This window comes from Syngnathoides biaculeatus, chromosome 22, assembly GCF_019802595.1.
Source record: "Syngnathoides biaculeatus isolate LvHL_M chromosome 22, ASM1980259v1, whole genome shotgun sequence".
NCBI classification, from domain to species: Eukaryota; Metazoa; Chordata; class Actinopteri; order Syngnathiformes; family Syngnathidae; genus Syngnathoides; species Syngnathoides biaculeatus.
This window is the reverse complement of record NC_084661.1, coordinates 8861518-8883541: the sequence shown is the minus strand read 5'-3', so window position 1 is coordinate 8883541 and position 22024 is coordinate 8861518. Positions and strand designations below refer to the sequence as shown.

Sequence of the window (22024 nt, the reverse complement as noted above, 5' to 3'; positions counted from 1 at the left end):
CAAATATTGTTGAAAATATTTAGCAATCCGTGCTACTGAGTACTTCTACTTCGCGGCGTTAACTAAAAGTGCACATTTTATTGAGGTGTTTTATTTTTGGGCACTCCAAGGGATGCCTGTGGAGTAATCCTGCTACCTAACCAGTAGAGTGAACATAAATCATCGAAAGAAAACTTGGCATTTTTCTCAGTCGTATTACGTGAAGCAACATTTATACAGTGAGACAGTACAGGTTTGACATTGAGGTGTTGGAATGCCATCACATTTTGCAGCTAACGCCACACTCAGCCTTGTCAGACCCAACAGAAAATACTAACCCATCACCTTCTTTCTTTGCAGAGGTCATTATTTTCTGCATAGCTTTTAAGCATCTGCCTTTGGCTCCTCCACGCTCTTCCGCTGTGCTGCATCCTCTCCCCTCTTAGCTGGGGAAGGATGCAAGCGGGCGTCACTCCTCATGCTTTATTGTGCTTTAGGAATTCATGTGGATGAATGTGGCAGCCAGGAGGAGAGGCAGTCAGGAGACGGAACCTCCTTCCCTGAGTCTCCTGACCTCAGTCATGTAGGTATCGCGCCTGCGTTGGCATTCGCAAAGCTTGCTCCGTTGTGCCCTCGTATCATTTCAAGGTCCGCTGCTCTCCACACTTTTGATGAATTTGACTGAAAAAGTGGCGGACCTTCAACGTAGAGCGCTGCTGCATATGTGTGCTCATCATGCCTCCATTCATAGATGTCAGGTGTGTACACGGAACTGGAGGACGTGTATGCAGGGAAGAGCGTGTCTCCACTGAAGGGGAGCACCCCGGCGGAGTCCGAGGGGCCGGGGGGGACTGAGGCCTACGGCCGCTCTCTCTCCCCCCTCACGCTCCCCCCTCTCACAGGTACTGCAAACACCCACATGATACGTGCAACATGCTCTCATACGCAAGCACTCCAAAAGTGCGTCAATTGTCATCGACTTGTTCTCTTTTCATTTTGTTGGGCCAGGATGGCAATGACCAACTGGTCATTGTTACATAATCAAAACACACATGTGACCATCATGGCCCAATGCAGCTTAGTCATTTGTTTTTGGAGTTGTTGTTTGAGCATAAAAATGGATTCCAGCCTAATAAAAAGAAAAGAAACATTGAGATATACGTAATTATTCTAATTTGCAATTAGGTGATGAAAGGTTGCTGGGATCAATGCCAACTCACCGAAAACGCGAATGAGGAGTGTGACAGGAAATGGATGGATGGCAGATTAGAGACACTGAAAAGGAAAAACATCCATCCATCCATTTTCTTCACCGATTATCCTCACAAGGGTCGCGGGGAGTGCTGGAGCCTATCCCAGCTGTCAATGGGCAGGAGGCGGGGTACACCCTGAACTGGTTGCCAGCCAATCGCAGGGCACATGGAGACAAACAGCCGCACACACAATCACACCTAGGGGCAATTTAGAATCTCCAATTAATGTTGCATGTTTTTGGGGATGTGGGAGGAAACCCGAGTGCCCGTGCTGTTGCACATTTCTTGAACTATGCTGGGCACTTGTGCTTGACGTATTTGAACTATTTGCATAGATTATCACACTATCCATTTTCTTAGGCACTTATCCTCACAAGGGTCACAGGGAGTGCTGGGGCCTATCCCAGCTTTCAACGGGCAGGAGGTCGGGTACACCCTGAAGTGGTTGCCAGCCAATTGCAGGGCACATGAAGAAGGACAAGTCACACAATCACACCTTGGGGCAATTTAGAGTGTCCAATTAATGTTGCATGTTTTTGGAATGTGGGTGGAAACCGGAGTGCTTGGAGGAAACCCACACAGGCACGGGAGAACATGCAAACTCCACACAGGCGGGTCCGGGATTGAACCCGGGACCACAGAACTGTGAGGCTAACACTTTACCAGCTGAGAGCACCGTGCCGCCAAGGAGAAACATGAAAATAAAAATATATAACATCATCGATAAATGTATAATTCTGAAGAAATTATTTTATTTGATTGAAGAAACTAATTTCATAATCCCAAAATATTGCATTGTAAATTAAATCATTCCATGAGACAAGAAAAAAAGTTAGATCATTGCAGGAATAAAATCGGAATTGTATGAGAAAACATTCTACTACATTCGTCATCTTAATCGAGGTGCGCTTGTTTAATATTTTTGTACCATGTGAATTTACAGCTTAATGTAAAAAAACTAATAAATAAAAACAAATCCAAGTAAAATTATGACTTGATTCATTTTTTTTAATATAGCCCATGTTTCACTTAGTACTGTAAAAACTGACATCAATATGAAAACAACAATAACAACAAAGAGGACGCAGGACTACTAATTTAGATCTGTAGTCCTTTGGTAGTTGGCAAAGGTGTGAAAGAAATCATTCGGGGTACATTATACGAACTGTATTATTATTATGAATATAAATCAAGATGGATTGCGAAAAAAATAATTGCATTCTCCACTGCGGCACCTTCACTCTCCCTCCCTCCAGGCAACCGTAAATCAGGCCTGTCCCTCACCTGGAAGGAGCCCCTCCCCACGTCGTCCGTCTACGGGATCCACCATCAGAGCAGCATGGACTCCAACCCTTACGTCAGCCTGGAGAGCCCCCCAGCGTCGCCCCAGCACAGCCCCAGCACCTTGGACCGCCGCAAGAAGCTCTTCACCTTCTCCCGCCCGCCTCGTAGCCGGGACACGGACAAGTTCCTGGATGCCCTCAGCGAGCAGCTGGGCCACCGGGTCACTCTCGTGGACGACTTGGTCCCGGGCGAGAACGATTATGAGGAGGTGTGGATTATTATTTTTTTGATAACTGTGCTTGTGGTAGCTGGTTGAACTTGTTACATTGTAGTGTTTGTAGCATTAGAGTCTCTAATGTACACTACAATGACTACTTGTGTCACATGAACAGATATATCAAGGTACTAGTCAGCGTTTCCGAAGAAACCGTGTTCCTGTAAGTAAAACATGATTAAAATATTCTCGGTAGTGTCTAATTAAAGTGTACCTGCCATGTAAAAAGAGGTTTAAATGGCCTTTGTCAAGGTTGTTTCATCAATGGTACAAAACGTCATATTCCATTCCATCTTGTATTATTGTCCTGCATGTATAAGAATAAGACATTTGATATCAACGCACAGCATTATAAGATCCTGTATTTGAGCTGTATTATATATTTGATAAAATATTTATAATTGGGCTTTGGTTGTTTAGCGGTTTAAATACACTGTCCTCCAAAGGTATTGGAACAGTGAGGTCAAATTCTCGCTGTCGACTGAAGCGGCTCGGGTTTGCATGGCTTCATCTGGGACGGCTCAGTCAACTTCATTGATGATGTAACACATCATGGCATCAGCGATATGAAGTTAAACGTCTTCAGAAACATTTTGTCTGCAAAATAAAATTAGGAGCTCCTTCATCTTGCGGCAAGAGAATGGCCAACATCATAGGGAAGCTCATCAGGGCGAAGAAGTGAAAGTCAAGTCAATCCCCAGACTTAAACCTTATTCAACATACATTTTATCTGGCAAAACAGAAACCCAAAGAACTAGACCCCCAAAACAAAGAACTGAAAAAAGCTACAGTGAAAGCCTGAAAAAAAAATGCAATTGCCAAGTTGAGCAATTTGAAATGAAATTTTACCAAAATAAGTCTTACTCATTTTGGTTTGTGTTAAAATCTATAGGATGTGTTCCAATACTTTTGCTCACCTCAAAATGTGGTGTTTCCTTACAAAAAATTGCTATTTTGTAAGAGATGCTCTTTAATGCAGTTCAGAGTGCATTATTAATAATATACTCAAGCACTTCTGTTCTTTTAATTACAACTGATGAGATAATGTGTGCAGTTTTTGTTCAGAAATATCGAGCGGATTGTCGAGCAAATATCTTTCATTTCCAAATGAAACCCGACTGATTGTTATCTCCCTCAGATGAGCTTCCCAGAGGATCAGGACATTGGCTTCATGCATCGGCAGCTCAGTAGCGGCAGCAGCGAGGACCACAGTAGCGGGGATGAGGTTTCCTCTCCCTGCTACTCTTCTGGCTCCGAGCACATCCCCCCTCCGCCTAAGCAGAGCCCCCCACCTCCTCCACCCTTCCAGGTCTTATTGCCACCCCCAGTCCAGTTCACGGACCCGGTGCCACCCGTCCGTTTCTCACCCGAGCATGTTCCCCGCAGTCGAATGCCCTTCCAGCCCCACCACCCCATCATCCCCCCTCCCCCGCCCCCTCTGAGGACCCTTCTGTCCAACCGCTCCCCTCTCCACAAGGCCAGGGAGGATGCGGACCAACGGCGTTTCCAAACGCTTTCCCACGGCCGCACCACCTTCACCACCACCACCATCCTGCGCTCGTCCCGCCCCAGCTACCTCCCTCGCCAGCTCAGCCAACCCCAGCCCATTTGCCAGCCGTCCCCCCAGCCCTCCCCTCAGACGTTGCGGCCGAGCCAGCTCGTCCTGCACAGGCACCACCAGCTCCACCACCAGCACAGCTACCAGGGGCCGCTGCCCTCGTCCCTCCAAGATCATGGCCCACCCCGGGATCACAAACAGGGGCCCGTTGCCTCGTCAGTGAACTGCAAATCTCCAAACTCTCGGTCCGCCATTGCCAGCCACACTAAAACCCCCCGACAAGAGCAACAGACGCAGCAGGTAACCCCTCCATTTAAAACACCACCAAGTGTTATACTTCATTCTTGTGTTTCCACCACAAAATGTGTAGGCTGGATGGTGATGGTTGGATCACTTACATAAGTATAAGTGTGACATCATACCAATGAGACACATTCAGCACAGTGAAAAAAAGATGAAAAAAAAGGATGAATGTGAAAGAGGAAACATGGGACAAAAATGGAGGACCCCAAGAAATGTTCTATTTGGCAAGTGGGTTAAAAGTCGAGTTTTCTTACTTTGCTCACCCCTCCTAAACCAGACTGTATTGCTTGGTTTCAAGTCCCAAACTCGTCCTGATGATTTAGAATCAGAAGCATCTAAGAGTATTTGTGGACAATATATATATCCATCCATCCACCCATTTTCTTTGCCGCTTATCCTCACGGGGGTCGTGGGGAGTGCTGGGGCCTATCACAGCTTTCAACGGGCAGGAGGTCGGTCGGGTACACCCTGAAGTGGTTGCCAGCCAATCGCAGGAGCACATGGAGACAAACAGCTGCACTCACAATTACACCTAGGGGTTATTTAGAGTGTCCAATTCATGTTGCATGTTTTTGGGATGTGGGAGGAAACCGGAATGCCCAGAGAAAACCCACGCAGGCACGGGGAGAACATGCATACTCCACACAGGCGGGGCTGGGATCGAACTGGGTCCTCAGAACTCTGAGGCCAATGCTTTGCCAGCTGATCCACCGTGCCGCCAGTACATATATTTTTTTTCTAATTCTCATTTCAGGCTCCCCCACCTCCTCCTCCACCCTTGCCCCCGCCGTGCGACCCCCCTCCCTTGCCCAAGCTGGGTCAAGCCTCAGACAGCAACCACATGAGCGTTAAGAGGCTGCGCTGGGAGCAGGTGGAGAACTCCGAGGGGACCATCTGGGGTCAGGTGGGCTCTTCCCGCACTCGCACTCACATTTTCACACTCACATTTTACAGTGAAGAGTTCTTTTTGTCAAAGCTGCCTACGTTAGTTGCCTCCGATGAGTCACGGCGGCTTCGCAACAAGCGAGTGTTTGTCCAACAGAATTAAAAGATAAGAGCAGCTCGTACCCTCGCAAAAGTTCCACTCATGTTGAGCATTTGTGAGAATATTCCCACTGACGAGTACAACGTGTCCCTCTCTTTGTTCAGCTCGGCGAGGATTCCGACTACGATAAGCTCACCGACATGGTGAAATATTTGGACCTTGATCTGCACTTTGGTACCCAACGCAGATCCAGTAAGTTGTGGATGTCCTCACATCTTTCTGGGTTGTCGTCATCATCACCTCATTGCAGTTGCCCCTCACAGTGCCCTCTTTGAACACGATTTGTTTCTATTGCTTCTTTAAAGGTCAAGTGTCATCCCTGTGAACATTCTAAAAGAGATCATAAAATGAAAAGTACATATAACATTATTCACTTCAATATCCATACGAAAAAATAAATGTGAGCGGAGAGCGCGTCACCCATGCGCAAAGTTGCGGAAGTGTCATTCGACATCCAAGTGGTCGCCATATTGGCTGCATCTCCTGCCCGTGACATCACCCCGGACATTCGCCATTGAAAACACGCTGTGGCCCCCACTATGGAGACGAACATCTCCCTTCTGACACGGAAGCTCTTTTCAAAGAAGAGAACATCTCACAATCGAGTGAAGTGTCCGGGGCAATATTACCCTAGTGTTTTGAGCCATATTTAGATGATATGCGGATCACTTCGAACTAACAACAGATTCCCAGAAAGTATGTATGAGCCAGCCCGGCCAAAGCCGTGCTCGCCCGACGCAGAAGCCGTCCGACGCGCACATTGACACATTTAGCACCCCTCTCATACCTACACGGATCTTTTGTTACGTTATGAGAGACGGATAACGTGGCCACCCCCCAAACTATAATTTTTTTTAGTAGCTGTATACACACCTACCTGTCATTTGGAACCCACAAAGCTCTCGTCCTTTGCACCCGTGCAATCAATTTTCACGACGAATCGGGTCTCTTTGAAAATTATGAAGGGTAAATCCATCCTCCAGAGTGTTCGAGCAACATCCAGCAATGGAACGAGCTGGCATTTTGGCTAACACGAAGGAACAACGAGCTATCTTCTCGCAGGTAAAACTAATGGAAACAAAACGAGTCCGCTTGAGCACGCTACTGCCCTGTACGCCACTTCCTGCTTCTTCTCGAAAGCAAATCCCTTGAGAGGATTTTCATGGCGGAGTTACAAAAAGGGTCATACGTCAAAATCATGTTTTGTGGTGGAAAAACGGATGGGTACATACCGGCTGTCGTTTTTTTCATTAATAACATACTAAAAATCATCCATTTCATTACACTTGACCTTTAAGTTCAATTGTGGTTTCGTAGAAGTAGAGCTGCAATCCTATTTTCTTAGTTCTATTGTCCACTATTGTTTTTCTACAATTGGGATGTTGCTGTATGCTTTTATTGACCTTGTTTTGCCTGTAATTTTACAGTCCTATCAGTCACGTAGACGATCGCTGGTCCATTCACCTCATCTTCCAATCCATTCTTCATAAGACACCCCCCACTCCAGACTCCACCGATAACACAGTTCTGCCACAAAAAAAAAGACAAATTCATCTGTCTATTCATCTGTCAGTGCACCTTGGCCTTGTGAGAGTCACACGACGGAACTGTGTTATTAAGTTATCATTCTGGAATGTGTGCGTCTTATTGGTCCCAACTGCCCGGAGAACTCACCCTCAAACCGTTTTTTAATCACCAGTGTCTCCACCAGAGCCAACCTTCCTGCCCGAGAACTTTAAAAAGAAAGACATTGTGGAGATCCTCTCTCACAAGAAAGCCTACAATGCCTGTGAGTAAAGCCTAAAAATATGTTGCTAGGTGAGATTATTTCCATATTAACCTGGATTTTTTTTTCTATGTTAATGCAGTAGATCCAATAAAAGAGCTCTTGTGCAAAGATAATATAACATTGTTTATTGCTGTGGTTGGAACTGCACATAAGCGGCGATTATAATGTTTTGACTTTTAGTACTGCACTGCCTGTTTATTGCTTGCCTTTCAGTGTAATAATTTTAATATGAACCATGTGGCTACACGTATTGGACATAATAATACATCACAATCTGTCTTTTTTCTTGGCTATCATTAAAATACGTGCATGTACCTGATAAAGTTGGTGTACCTGTATTCAAAAGCAGTTTCCAACAGAAGTTGTATGTTGCCATGGGGACAGCAGGAAGCACAGCTATTTGTTGTACTGCTTTGGTTAGTTACAGATGGTTAGTTACAGTGCTTTTCGAAGCTTACTGGCATTAGCACGAGCTGTGGCCGGCTATTATGGCGTTTTTAGCGCGTCGTGATGTGGGTGATTATTAGCACTGTTGCCATGGCGACCAAGGGACTCCTGATCATTTTTGCCTGGAGGCTGGAAGAAATTTCCTGAGGCTTTCACCATTCTTACATGTAGGATTGACAACCCTCAATTTAATTGTCAACCGCTCCTTCTCGCAGCCATCCTCATCGCTCATCTGAAGCTCTCCCCCGACGAGCTTCGCCAGGTCCTGATGGACATGACCACGGACAGGCTGGAGCCCACCCACATCAAGCAGCTGCTGCTCTACGCCCCCGATGAGGGGGAGGTCAAAAAATACGAGCAGTTCGACCAGGACCCGGCCAAGCTGAGCGAACCTGACCAGTTCATTTTCCAGGTAACTACGACCAAACGCTAAGAATAAATAAAAGTTGGAATCCAACGCTAGTGGTGCCCTGGTTCAGATGCTGATGGTGCCCGAGTACAAAACGCGCCTGAGGAGCCTCCATTTTAAGACCACGCTTCAGGAGAGGACAGAGGAGTTGAAGGTGGCCTTTGATTACATCTACAAGGCCTCCGTAGAACTGAAGACCAGCAAGAAACTGGCCAAAATACTCGAGGTGAAAACAATTACTTTTTCTTTGACTCATGTAAAGCTACACACACACACACACACACACAAACACATAATATAATGCATAAGCCTATGCTTGCTACTCTTTGAAACATGTATATAGAGTAAAAAAATGGTCACTACTTCACAGATTTCATCCTTTGCAGGTGTTTTCTGGCAGGCAATAAATTTATTTATATAGATTTATTTTTGCTCTTTTGAATTGTATGGATCCTGTCCACTTTACTACCAGAATGTTCCACAGTGGAACTAATAAAGGCATGCAATATATCTATTTGATTTGAGATCATTTAATGCTTATGGGATCTCTCTTTTGCCCAGTTTGTACTTGCAATGGGGAACTACCTGAACAACGGCCAACCCAAGAGCCAGAGGACGACCAGTTTTAAGATAAACTTCCTCACCGAGGTACAGATCAGCTCATCTGTGATCACTCCGAAGTTTGGATCCATCAACCCTGTCCAATCCTTTTATTGCATCCGCTAGCTCAGCACCACCAAAACAGTGGATGGGAAATTAACCTTCCTGCACATTCTGGCGAAGTCGCTGCACCAACATTTCCCAGAGCTGCTCAACTTTTCCAGAGACCTCACCACAGTGCCTCTGGCAGCCAAGGGTACGACGCACTGAATCTATCAGGGCAGCAGAAAAAGCTGAGTACACTTAAAGCGAAATTTCAAGCCGTTACTCTTGTCTCCAGTGAATCAGAGGGTGGTGACCACAGAGCTGAGCGACCTTCACGCCACCATCCAGGACATCCGAGCGGCGTGTCTAAAGATCCCGCTAACGTCTGAGGATCACTTTGCTTCTGTCATGAGTGTACGCCGACTGGAATAGGAAAATTTACATTTGTTGTAGTCACAATTTGATTTGAAACAGCAGTCGAGACCTCCACGTGGACAGATGAGATTAATATCGCAAACAGTCAATGTCATGTACCCAACAGAGTTTTCTGGAAAACAGCCACCCTGCAATCCAGTCTCTGGAGTCCCTGCAGAGCCGAGCAATGGAGGAGTTCTCTAAAGTGGCCTCCTTCTTTGGAGAAGACAGCAAGTCCACCAGCACCGATTCCTTTTTTGCCATCTTCGCTGAGTTTGTTGCCAGATTTGAGGTGAGCGGGTGGATGAAAAGGTTTTTTTTCCTGGTGAACTTGCTTTGGTTTGTGAGATTCACTGTGACATAATACAATTGGTACAAAAGTCAATCACTAACCTATCCCAAGGCAAAAGTAGTAATGCAGTAATTACCATGAACATGTATGACAGCAGGTTTCTCTTGCTATATTCTGGTTCATTGCTCATTTTTTAAAGTGATTAAATCTTTTTTTTTAACATATACTTGCACATAGAAAAGGTTTTTTTTTGTCCGTTAGCCATTCACTGTTGCACATTTTAGCCCTTTATTGAATGCCTGAAGAACAGTAAAACAAGATCAGTAGACTTAACGTGTCTGTAACCCACAACTCACACCCAGCACATCGCATCCTTGTGATGTCACAAGCCACCCCAGCAGACCACAACTCCTAAAGGCACACATTCTTGCATTTTTGCTGTATTTTCTTCTTCTAAATCAAATCTTAAAAGTAAGGATTCAATCATGGTTTTTGATACATTTATGGTTATCCAAAATGAGACTAGATGGCGCCAAAGCAATAGTTTTTGATTGGACACGGGTTTGGCTTCCCACCAAAACAGGTAATAGGTTAGTTTTTTTTCCACCAATAACAATGTTGCCACTAAAACACTGTGACTAGACAGATTCACAAATAGTGTGTTCTGAATATGAAAGGTAATGCTACGTGTTTAAATAACAGGCTCTTCATTTGTTGTTACAGAGGGCCCTCAATGAGAACCAGACCCCTGAAAACCCCAGAAGCCCCAAACTGTCCTCCCCTCTGGCATGGTAGACACAACATAGTCCAATCTCCACAACCGAAGTGCCAAAAATAAAACCACATGTGGTGATGCCCCCCACCCCCCCCCCCAAAAAAAAAAGTGTGCTGCCACTTCTCCACCAGAAAAGGAACTACAGGACCCATATGTGGAATCTGGGGTGCCCCTGTGTGGAGGAAAGCTGTTATTTCAGGTGCTCAGTAGAGCTGTCCCAAAAATCGGTACTCGTAGGAACGATCTATTACGGTAAGTATTTTAAACTATGACAGACGTTATCGTGGATAGCTCCAGATATTTATTGTAAGATTGTAAAAAAGTTTATATTTTCTCACATTGTAAGGATTTCGCAAAGAAGAAGGTTCGAGAATGTGAAAATAAAACTCGGAGCGAGATATTTTGCCGTAGCTTAGCTTGTAGCCATTTATAGGTTAGCGGTTCTCAAACTGGCACATGCGAGCCATAGCTCGGGATTCATCAAATAATTTGCATTAAATGATCAAAAGTAATAAACTCATTTTTTTTAGTTAAAAGAAAAGTCAATTATTTGAGTTATTTCTTTTTATGGAAAAGCACTGTTTGCAGCACCTGGGCAAGGGTGAGCCCTAAGCTAATTAAAAAAAAAAAAAAAAAAAGAATTCCTTTATTAGGAGCAAATGTGGCCTGCCTCAGATGACTCAGTCCAGTGTTAAAAAAATATAGTGAAGGATTTGACCACTGTCGACTTGCATCACTACAGACTGATGACATTTTCTCGAAGCTTCTGCCTCTTAACCACTACAAAGCTCTGCTTGTATAAATGGGCGTTACCCGAACGAAGGACCTGTAAACGATCCATTGTAAAGTGCTTTTCTGGTTGCCATGGTGACCTCATGACTCATCCACAGTGTAGCAGTAGCTGTGCTGTACTGTGTTGTACTACTGAGACTGTCAATTCACATTTTTGGCTATGCACTGCTGACTGTCGTCATTGTGACTGCTCGGGTTGAGGTCTGGTTTCCATTTTGTCGTTGAAAAATATTCGCAGTGTTCCACAGCTTTCAAAGCAAGAGTGTTATTTCTGGTATAAAAAAAATAAATAAATGCAACCAGAACCGCTGCTAAGTATTGTAACGATGTTTCTAGTCTAAAATGGTTGCATGATGGTGCAGGTGACATTGGAACATATGCAGGTGGTAGCAAACAACCATTTTAACAAAATGAACATACTCGACTTCTTTTAAGCAAGTTTATTTATTTTACTGTTTTGTGTTCTCAGTACAAGTCTTGTGATTGTTTGACCCTTGTTGTTTGAGTTTGTTTTTTTGGTCCAATGTTTTTGATCTATAAAACTGTCATGCTCCAAAGTAAACAATGCCTCTTTATTCAAACCACCATCACTGAAAAAAAATTGTCTGTGTCAATTTAAAGGCAATGACAAAGTGTTATTATCTGTTTATATTGAGTTGGTAGTCTCCCGAGCCCCTAAAGGGACATTGAAAAAAAACTGGTTTCTCATTGTAATGAGTAACTAGTTGCATGTGTGCATTTATAAAAGACACTTATTCCTTATTCAGGAAGCTACTGCTAGCAGGTAAATATGCTACGACCCATAGGTGACCATTTTTCGACACTCTTTGTAATGAGTAACTTACTCATGAGTTACAATGAGTAACTGACTCATGAGTAAGTCACCCATACTCCGCCCGACGGAGTAACTTACTCATTACGATAAGAAATCTTTTCTTTTTTTTTTTTTTTTTTTCCCCAATGTCCCATTAGGGGCTCCGTGATAGTCTTACATTTGTAGGTCTGGTCCAAGCAACACAGGACAACTACAAACAAGATGCTAATTCTTTAGAAATGTAACGTTCCTTCCATGGCAATGACAACTAATATTAATTGCTATAAATTGAAAACATGTAGAGAATATGGATTTCCACAACACAATAAGAACCCCCATACTATCTATAATTAAATAATCAAAAGCTTTTAGTTTGTTTTTACAAATATTTCCAGTTGTTGACTGCACAAATACAAACTATAAAAATATAGTTCATATACTTTATTTTCTTTGGAAAAGATGTATAACCAAGCATTCATATAACATATTCCATTATTCAGCTCACTGGACAACAAAACTATGGAGCTTAAAAACGCAGCATCATCACTTTGAGTTTAATGGCATTTGTTGGTCTTGTTGTGCAGGGGAGGGGACTTGGGGTGGGGTCGGGGGGTGTATAAGGCATTGAGTCACAGGAGTAAAGAATGGTAAGGGGACATTTGATTGTCTCAGGGGGAGGAGAAAGAGAAAAAAAAAAATCACATATTTCCAGGGCAACGGCAGCATCCAAGACTTTCTCCATTGGTACCATTTTTGCACGTCACTTTTCTAGGAGCTGGACCTCCGCATTACACGAACGCCAGAGAAAAAGAAGAATCTAGTCCATTCGATAAAATATTTGTCCCGCACGTCACTACTGAGGTATACAGCAGTTTGTGTTCCCAGCTCGGTGGGGAGTGAAAGGAAAGAAAAAAAAAAAAAAAAGGGTCGTTTCATGGCCTGTGCTCATGTGCAACATCAGCTTCAGACGAAGAGGCAAATCCTACATTCATCACGCAAAAAAAAAAAAAGAAAGGCAAAACCCAAAAACATTAAAATACTGACTGCGTTGAGGCTCGGGGAGGGCGGCCAACCCCACTACTTGCGCTCGGAACTGCCGTGACACCACAACCGCACGTTTTAAAGAAGACCGCACACGCACACCACGCTTTCTTTCCTATGACGTCCCTGAAACACGAAGTACTATTTGCGCTTCTTGCAAATACTGCAGTAATACAACAAAGGGAAGTATGTGGAAAGCTATTTGAGCTACACTTTATATCCTAGATATCCAGCTGTAGGTCCATGTACTAAGTACACTCTTTGCTCCCATGAGTACAACAACTCTAGCATACCAGAAGGACAACTATGCGGTGTTACAAATGAGGGTAAACTGCACTAGCTGTCAACTGTGTGCTACTAGTAATACAAGTAACTAAACTGTCTTACTCGTAGTTTTTCCTACTACTTGGGCCACTTTTGGTATGCGATTACATTTTAACAGCAAACTACTATGCTGCCCAAGTGAGGCCTAGTTGGCATGTGTCACACTAGCAGTTTTTTTTCCCCTCACAAGTAACCAAGTTGTCCTATGAGTAGACTGAAGTCATCCTACTAATGAGGACAAAGAGCATACAAGTACACAGATATTAAGCTGGATATCAAAGATAATGAATAAATGCCCAAGTGAGGCAAAACTGTGCACTAGTTTGTCCTCTACTGGTCCAGGGCCTCACTAGGAGTATGACTAGTGTGTGAATGATAACTAGGGTAACAGTTTTGCCTCACAAGTAAGTAGTAGTAGTTGTCTTACAACGCTAAAATCATCTTACTAGCGTGCAAACAAAATGTCAAAAGTATTGGAAGCTGTCTAGTTCTACTGATTTCTTTTATAGCTACATAGAAGAGTGTAGTAGTGCAGGATATTGTGGATAAATGCTCAAAGGGCTTTCCATTGGCGTTCCATGCAGTCATTCAACAACGTTTCCATCCTATTAAGGCTTTATTTACATGTGGTGGCTGCAGTGTGTCGAGCCACAGGGAATGTGAGTGTGTGCATTTCAACTCGCTGGGTAAATAAATAGAAGTGCGAGAGAAAAGATGGAGAAAAGGAAATAGAGTGTTTGAGATGACTGGAAACCTGCAGTCATCGTTTAAAGTTTTTGGTTCCACCTGCTTAAGAATACCTTTGTCATTTTATGTTCTAAAGCCATTTTCAACATAAAAAAAAAAAAAAAAAACTCACACCACAAATCCCAAAGTATCCGATCATCATTGCGGTCCTTCCTCATTTTTTTCCTCCCCCAACTAATATCTTAGTTTTGGCAATGAATACGACGCAAAATCAAAACTTTGCATGGATGGTTGGTACAATGTTTGGAAAAAAAGCTGAAAGACACCAAATAGAAATCCCAAGCGTATATGTGTGTATAAAAAGATGCGGTATGCGCCCTTCTTTTATAAGACGGTGCTCTCGCTGTCCAACTCGCAGTCTTTGGGAGGCGACGGCGGCGAGGACACAGGCGCCGGCTGCTGGTCCACGTTGAACTCGGGCACCAGAGTCCGACTGAGCCCTTTCAAGGACATGGCCGGGTCTAAAGACAACACACAAGATTTAAACATTGGAAGAAAATGTTCCGTATCCGTGTGGTCCACCAGTGAGTCTGTTCTCCAACTATCAATTCATGCCCATGTGACGAATAAAAGGCCCTGATGACAAACACATGAGAGTATGGGAAGCTTTTTGAGAATTTGCTCAGGCCCATGTACTAGTATACTCTTTGATTAGATTTGATCCTAACCTCACTAGTGAGGAAACACTGTGCATTAGTTGACATCTGCGTGTTACTATTGCTACTATTGAAGCAAAAGAATTTATAGTTTCCCATCACCCACTTTGTAGACTGTACCAGTAGCACTAAAATGTAATTTAGCTGTGTTACCTTACTAGCAACATGTACTAGTGAGGAAAAAGAAAAGAGTACTAGTGGGCTGGCTATCAAGTATATGGAATACATGCTCAAACAGCTTTCCCATTGGAGCGCTGCTGTCATGATGGCATCCAGGGGAGCTGGTGGAGTCATATTTTCCAAATGCTTCAATACTACAAGTTCTAACAGCAGGTGGCGCTGTTGGCTTTGGAGCCACAGCAAGCGACGACGGCAAGTGAGTTGAGGGGACAAAAGAAGAAAAGAGTGATAGATGTGACCTGTGACTAAATACAAGATGATCGTGTATCAGTGTATTGCGATATACAGTGAGGAAAAGAAGTCGTTGAAGACCCTGCGATTTTCCCAATTTTCCCACTTTGAAACTATGGAGGGGTCTGAAATGTTCATCTTAAGTGCATGTGCACTGTGAGAGACAGTCTAAAAAAAATAATAATGCAGAAATCATAATGAACATTTTTCTTTTTTTTTTTTTAAACAAATAATGAATTTGTATGTGACTGCTGCAAATAAGTATTTGAACACCGGTCGATCACCAAAAATTCTGGTGCACAATGTTCTAAAAATATTAATCTACCCTCCACCTATTATTCTTAATTAGAATCACCTGTTTGAGATCTTTAGCAGCATAAATACAGCTGCCCACCCTGCACAATCAGTCAGATTCCAACTACTCACGTGGCTCAGACTCAAGAGATGTCCAAAGACACCAGAGACAAAATTGTAGACCTCCCCAAAGCGGGAAAGGGTGTTGGGGCAATTGCCGAGCTGCTTGGTGAAAAAAGGTCAACTGTTGGAGCACTTGTTAGAAAAATGGAAGAAGCTAAACATAATTGGCAATCTCCTTCGGGCTGGGACTCCAAGCAAGATTTCACCTTGTGGCGTATCAATGATCCTAGGAAAAAACTACATGGGAGGAGCTGGTCAATGACCTGAAGAGAGCTGGCACCAGTGTTTCCAAGGTTACCGTCGGTAAAACACTAAGATGTCACACTTTAAAATCATGCATGCCACAGAAGGTCCCCCTGCTTAAATCAGCACAAGTCCAGGCCTGTCTTAAGTTTGCCCAGGGCCATTTGGAAGATCCAGAGGAGTCGTGGGAGAAAGTTATGTGGTCAGATGAGACCAAAATAGAACTTTTTGGTCTTAATTGTTTGTGTTTGGAGGAGGAAGAATGAGCAATACCATCCCAAAAACACCATCCTTAGTGCAAATACTTATTTGGCGCAGTAACATACAAATAAATTAATTGAAAATAATAATAATTAGACACGGTGATTCCTAGATTTTTTATTGTATTTTTTTAAGATTACGTCACTCACAGTGGAAATGCACCAAAGATGAAAAGTTCAGACCCCTTCCTGATTTCAAAGTGGGAGAACTTGCAAAATCGCTGGGTGTTCTTTTCCTCACTGCAAATCCTATTTCCTCAGAGAGTGGCCAAATAATATAGGTGTGCACGACATTATATGTAAAATGATAGTCCCCATTACATACTGAGAGTTTAATATAAACTACAGCTTTACAGTTACCACGCCCACTTTGCAGTGTGCATATTGTGCGAAAGACGTTTACTTTGATCAGTTCAGCTTTGTCGCGGTACCATGTGCTTTAATATTCCTGAAGGGAACAGAGGAAGAGGAATCTATTCAAATTGTGGCATTTATTGATTCCAGTGGATGATGCACCTTTAAATTAATTTCGACATGAATTAGAAGGCTTTCTTTTACAGTAATACTAACAGGAGGCCACTATTATTTCTATAATAAATAATACTATGTAAACTATTTTGGATTGGAGGCCACTATTTACCTAACTAAAACAAATGAAAAAACATACAGTAAGGACATATTTAATACTAACCTACTGAAGTAGCATTAATTGCTAAGTTTACAAAATAAAAGAAAAATGACAAAGAAAAAAAATAATTTAAAGAAAATTTAAAAACATTACAGAACAGTACTACATACTTTTTAAATAAAATTTAAACTGTATACAACAGAGTGGAGGGCACGATTAAGTAAAAAACTAAATTAATGTAGGTGGAGGCAACCAACAACTTTAGCCAAATTTGTATGGTGTTGAGGCCACTGTAAAAGATTTTTTTAGTAGTTTATTTGAACGGACGGCACAGTGGGGCAACTGGCTAGAGCATTGGCGTCCCAGTTCTGAGGACCACGGTTCAAATCTCGGCCTCCCTCTGTGTGGAGTTTGCATGTTCTGCCTGTCCCTGCGTGGGTTTTCTTTGGCCACTCCGGTTTCTTCCCATATCCCCAAAACATGCAGTAATTGGGGACTTTAAATTACCCCGAGGTGTGATTGTGAGTGTGGCTGTTTGTCTCAATATGCCCTGCGATTGGCTGGCAACCAGTTCGGGGTGTACCCTGCCTCCTGCCCGATGACAGCTGGGATAGGCTCCAGCACTCCCGTGACCCTTGTGAGGATAAGCAGATGAGAAAATGGATAGCTACCTATGGATAGTAATTATTCATCCAGTCCCTACTTATAAAACCCAATATATATTTTGCACATATATACACAGCAAACATATGCACACAATTATGCTGTACGCTACAATGGAGTGGAGGCCACTATTGAGGAAATTTGGTACACATTAGGGCTACACATGGTTCATGCTGAGAGTAATACAATTATAATACAAATAAGGATAAAAAGTGACTCAAAAGAGCCCTGCATTTTCAAATGGGTCAGTTTCATGACTCACTTGCAGCATGGAGCTTGTGTGTCAGCCTGTGTTATGTGATACGTGAAAAAGAAGCAGCAGGCGGTGTCAAATGGATGTGGTGATGAGATGGACACAAAGTGTAAATGTCAGTTAACTAGTGAACGACAAACCTCTCACACGAGCTTCTTTACCCTGTAGAGGTTTTACAATGCACATGTGACCATTAGTAGTCCAGCGGGAGGAGAGGAGGAAAAAAAAAAAAAAAAAAAAAAAAAAAAATCAAGTGAGAAAAGACACTTACCCATCATCTTGTAAGCGGCGGAGCAGATCCCGTTGGTGTCATTGGCCACAGGGTTGGGTTGCGGGGGTGGAGGCATGCTGGGCCTGTTTCTGGGCTTGGGGACAGGCCGCGGGCGGGGGAGTGAGCCTGTCTGGTAGGAGGATGGAGAAGTCGGGGGGATCTGAGCACCGTCCAGGCCAGGGGGGGTGGGGAGCGGAGGGGTGTCCGGAGGGCTGGGGGAGTCCGGTGGCGAGGGGTCCGCGCTCTGTGGGTCCGCGCCGAGCTGAGTGGGAGAATTGGCCTGTGTCGGCGGCTCCGGGGGTGGATGGCTGGGGGCTTGGATCGGCGGCTGGTTACTGGAGTGACGCCGGGGCGTGCTGTATAGCTGAGCATTGGGGGACGTAGGGGAAGTCTGGGAGTGGGTTGACAGCGGTCTCGGAGGGGGACTTAGGGGTTGCGATGAGTTGACTGAAGCGGAGGGTTGGCCGGGCGGTGGGTTTGCTGGCTTGGGCGGAGCGGGTGCTTGTTTCTTGATAACTGGAGATTGATGGAGGGACATTGATTACTTTTTAGATTGTGTCTACTCACAAGGAAAATGGAGAATAACTTATGATTCTGCTGTTCATGTTCCTGTCTGCTTATGATAGCCAGACATGTTTCCACAAAGTTCAGAGTGTTATTAGTAAAGAATTGTTAAATTGTTACAGTTGGTCAGTGTATTAACTAGTGATGTTTTTTGTGTTATACAAGCTTGGTGCTCTGACCTCTGCGCATCGTATGCGGACTGGTCCCGGTGCCCGTCTGGCCAGCAGCCTGGCTCCCTACTCCAGAACCATTCCGTTGGATGAGGGAAGTTGGCGCAGTTGTGGGGTCACGCACCTTTGGGTTGCTGGATGGAGAGAAAGGAAAGAATGTTAATCATTGGGTGCATTGGTCATCATGTCTTCCAATACTGAACCACACACATGTAGGACAGTTCACAAAACTGAAGAATGATAAGTACTGATTCACCCCCCCCCTTCCAATAATCACAGCTGATATGTAAATAATACAAGTACCCGAATATTTCCATAGACACTATAAAAGCTGCACCTGTGTGTTCATCTCGCATCTGTGTGCTTGTCACGTAACATTCCTTATCTTGACAAGTATGTCTTTTGGAATGTGGGAGGATGATGGCGTATCCAAGAGAAAACTAACCCAAGAATGATGAGAACATCCAAAATAATAGCAGAAGTGTGGAACAAATTTGAACCTCAAATCTGAGACAGATGTCTTAACCAATAGGAGACCATGCTGCCCTTAAGGTATTCGATACAAAAAAAATAATAATTTTGGGTCTAGCTCAGACCAGCATTGGTATAAAATCCGCCTAGAGTGAACAGAGGAAAACAGACCAATAGATCCTATACCGCAAATAATGGCTTGTTCTGTCATCCATCTGAATAGCAAGTTAAAAAAAAAAGAAGACTCACAGGCATTTTAACAAGTAGACGCTTATTCTGAAATAAAACTCAAACTGTCTGTAGTTGAGTAAATAGTCAATATCTCTGGCAATGCCTCTTTCATTTTACTGTAGATTGCTAAAACATTTAAAGATGCCAGCAAAAAAGGGACACACACCGAGTGGGCAGAGTACCCAAAGGCCTCTCTCACAATTTATGTCATTGTGTTTTGTAAACCATAAAGAGGAACTGAGAATGCGACTTATAGTTTGCGACTGTACAGCACTGTCTGCCTGATAAAAACACAGAGTTAGGGGGGAGGGAATTAAGAATTACTTTATTAATAAAGTGTACCAGTGAATGAGCCTGGGAGGTTGCCAGCACAGGCCATCCAACCCTCGGGACAGTTTTTATGTCTGAATGTGAATGTTACCACTCAAGAAATCCAGAGTCAGACAATGTTCTGCCACCTTTCGTAAACACATCATCAAAAAGGATCGAGTGATTGCAAAAAATGACAGCAGACATTACTGCAAGATTACTAATAGTGAAAGAAAGCCCACAGTAGGGATCAAGCTTCGAGAACCCAAAATGATTAATTTGACTAACTTATAAATGAGATGTCACTCTCCCTCAAGACACCATCAGCAGTGAAGCAGCTCTTACCTGAGCTCCTCCGTATGCTGCGCTAGAAGTTGCTGAGCGGCAGTGAGTGCAGCGAGACCCTGAGCCAAACTATGGGGGCTGTCGGGCCCCGCCGCCCCCGGTAGAGCTTGCGCCTGGGGCTCAGCCGAGGACTGCGGGACCTGCCCGGTGCCTTGTCCCTGCCCCGGGGCCTCCACAGGGGGTAAAGGGGGCTGGAAGGCGGGTGAGGTGTGCTGCTTTCTACCTAAAGTGGTACTGCCTCTACGGAGGGTGTGGTCCGAGTACTTGTTAGAGGTGCTACTGTGGGGGGAGGGCGACGGTGAGGAAGTGAAGGAGACAAAGAGAACACCACAGGACTGATCAGAAGAGCAATGATTACACCAGGAGGGGGGAAAAAATCATCTTAAATACAGAAAACAAGCAAAGGGTGAGTAGGATTAGCACAAAAACACCAGAAACATTTTAGATATAAAATGTGAGCTAGTGAGAAATAATATTAGTGTACAAACTCTAATCACCCGTGAGTCCAACATTCAGGAAGCAAAAATCAAAGCCAGGAAAGCAAACTGGATTAATATTAAATGCTTTTTTTTTCTTTTTTAAATAGGGCACAAACAACACTGAAGATGTTTACTTGTCTTTGCGGCTTCCGTCCGTATCTGGTCCAACCAAACTGCCTGGTCTCTTCCGCTCAATAGTGCCAGTATCATAATCCAAATGATTGTTGTGGTTGGATGAGGGTACAGGCATTGCAAACATGCCAGACACATTGAAGTCCACATCTGCAAGATGAGAATTAATATTTACAAAAATGTTTTTTAATGTAGTCTTGCTGCAACCAGTGAGGACTTCAAGCCATCTTCTGAAACCTTTAACTTTTCACAACAAATGTAGGTCAAAAAATACACATCATATTGTTTTATATCTATTATAATGTTAAAAATTGGTAGGTGTGCATGTAAATATTGGAAGATGCTCCTCCTATTAAACCTTACATTTGTTTATTGTTAGAAATTTAGCATCAACGATTTAAATAAACTGTCAATGCAGCCATTAATTCCTGGCTTCAAATAGCTAACTCCAGACTTGTCTGCCTTGATATATATTGACAGCTTTAAAGAGGAAAAAAAACTTTGTGTTTACCCTCAGGAAAGAACCAGTCAGCATGCTGGATGATGGGTTCTATGATGGCCACCACGTGCACAGACGTAGCCGCAGCCATCTCTGCCAAACTCCTGGGTGTCCGCGTGGAACAAAATAAAAAAAACATTGCTAAGACTTTAATAAAGTAACTATAAATGTGAAATTAATCATTCAATATTGCAAACATCTTTGAATTATCGTCCACACCCACTCACCCTTCAGTCTTGGCCCAGAGCAGATTGGGTCCAAGGACAATGGCAATGTTGCTGGGAGTCATTTTGTTTACCTCGCTATCCTGAGCCAGTTTAGCAAGGAACTTTACCAGATACCTACATTTCAACACCAATGTCAAACAAACTACAGGTAGATAACGTAGTAAGGTATTTTGGGGATTCAAGGCGAGGTTACCTCAAGTTGGTTTTGTTGTTCTTTGGTAGTTTATCACATACAATCCATAGAGCCTGAAGCCTCTTATCTGGATCTGATAAACTAAAACAATGTAACAGCACATCTTAAGCAGGGCACACAAATACCAATAATCAGGATGAATTTGATCAAATTCACTCAAGGTCTGATAATTGACCCCTCCGTAGAAATTGCGTCATCTGCGTCGGTGACCAATCAGAGGCCAGAGATCTGCATAAATGTTGGCGTCCACCATTACCTCTGACAAAGTCGCATGGTCCAGTATAGTTTTTGTTCGCGTTTTATCACGTATTTGGGTTCCTTAACAATAGATATGGTTAAGAGGTGTAGTCACAGACTTTGTAATAGTGACGACAGGTATCCTGATGGGCTAGTTGGTGGAGTTCAATTCGTACGCTT

General features: G+C 43.6%; 2 protein-coding genes across 8 annotated transcripts in view; one reads left to right on the top strand and one right to left on the bottom strand.

Annotated features, from left to right (window-relative positions):
* Window positions 1–12213, top strand: part of grid2ipb (glutamate receptor, ionotropic, delta 2 (Grid2) interacting protein, b) — a 29754-nt gene extending 17541 nt beyond the window's left edge. Inside the window, exons 12-25 of one of the 2 annotated variants that reach the window (XM_061809793.1) lie at window positions 477–562; window positions 731–881; window positions 2489–2784; window positions 3929–4648; window positions 5406–5555; window positions 5801–5888; window positions 7396–7485; window positions 8148–8344; window positions 8412–8567; window positions 8903–8989; window positions 9068–9197; window positions 9282–9400; window positions 9528–9692; window positions 10416–12213. In XM_061809793.1, the coding sequence (XP_061665777.1) occupies window positions 477–562; window positions 731–881; window positions 2489–2784; window positions 3929–4648; window positions 5406–5555; window positions 5801–5888; window positions 7396–7485; window positions 8148–8344; window positions 8412–8567; window positions 8903–8989; window positions 9068–9197; window positions 9282–9400; window positions 9528–9692; window positions 10416–10487 (2507 nt within the window). In that variant the 3' untranslated portion in view covers window positions 10488–12213. The remainder of the gene's footprint in view (window positions 1–476; window positions 563–730; window positions 882–2488; window positions 2785–3928; window positions 4649–5405; window positions 5556–5800; window positions 5889–7395; window positions 7486–8147; window positions 8345–8411; window positions 8568–8902; window positions 8990–9067; window positions 9198–9281; window positions 9401–9527; window positions 9693–10415) is intronic. The other variant, XM_061809794.1, reaches the window with a different exon arrangement.
* Window positions 12214–12499: 286 nt separating this feature from the next.
* arhgap17a (Rho GTPase activating protein 17a) overlaps window positions 12500–22024 on the bottom strand; it is a 28313-nt gene continuing 18788 nt past the window's right edge. For 2 of the 6 annotated variants that reach the window (XM_061809795.1, XM_061809797.1), the window contains 8 exons: window positions 21608–21688; window positions 21415–21528; window positions 21200–21291; window positions 20691–20838; window positions 20078–20356; window positions 18731–18855; window positions 17988–18503; window positions 12500–14646 (listed from right to left, as the gene is read on the bottom strand). In XM_061809795.1, coding sequence (XP_061665779.1) covers window positions 14510–14646; window positions 17988–18503; window positions 18731–18855; window positions 20078–20356; window positions 20691–20838; window positions 21200–21291; window positions 21415–21528; window positions 21608–21688 — 1492 coding nt within the window. In that variant the 3' untranslated portion in view covers window positions 12500–14509. Of the gene's footprint in view, window positions 14647–17856; window positions 17879–17987; window positions 18504–18730; window positions 18856–20077; window positions 20357–20690; window positions 20839–21199; window positions 21292–21414; window positions 21529–21607; window positions 21689–22024 lie in introns of all 6 variants that reach the window. The other 4 variants (XM_061809796.1, XM_061809799.1, XM_061809800.1 and 1 more) reach the window with 3 other exon arrangements.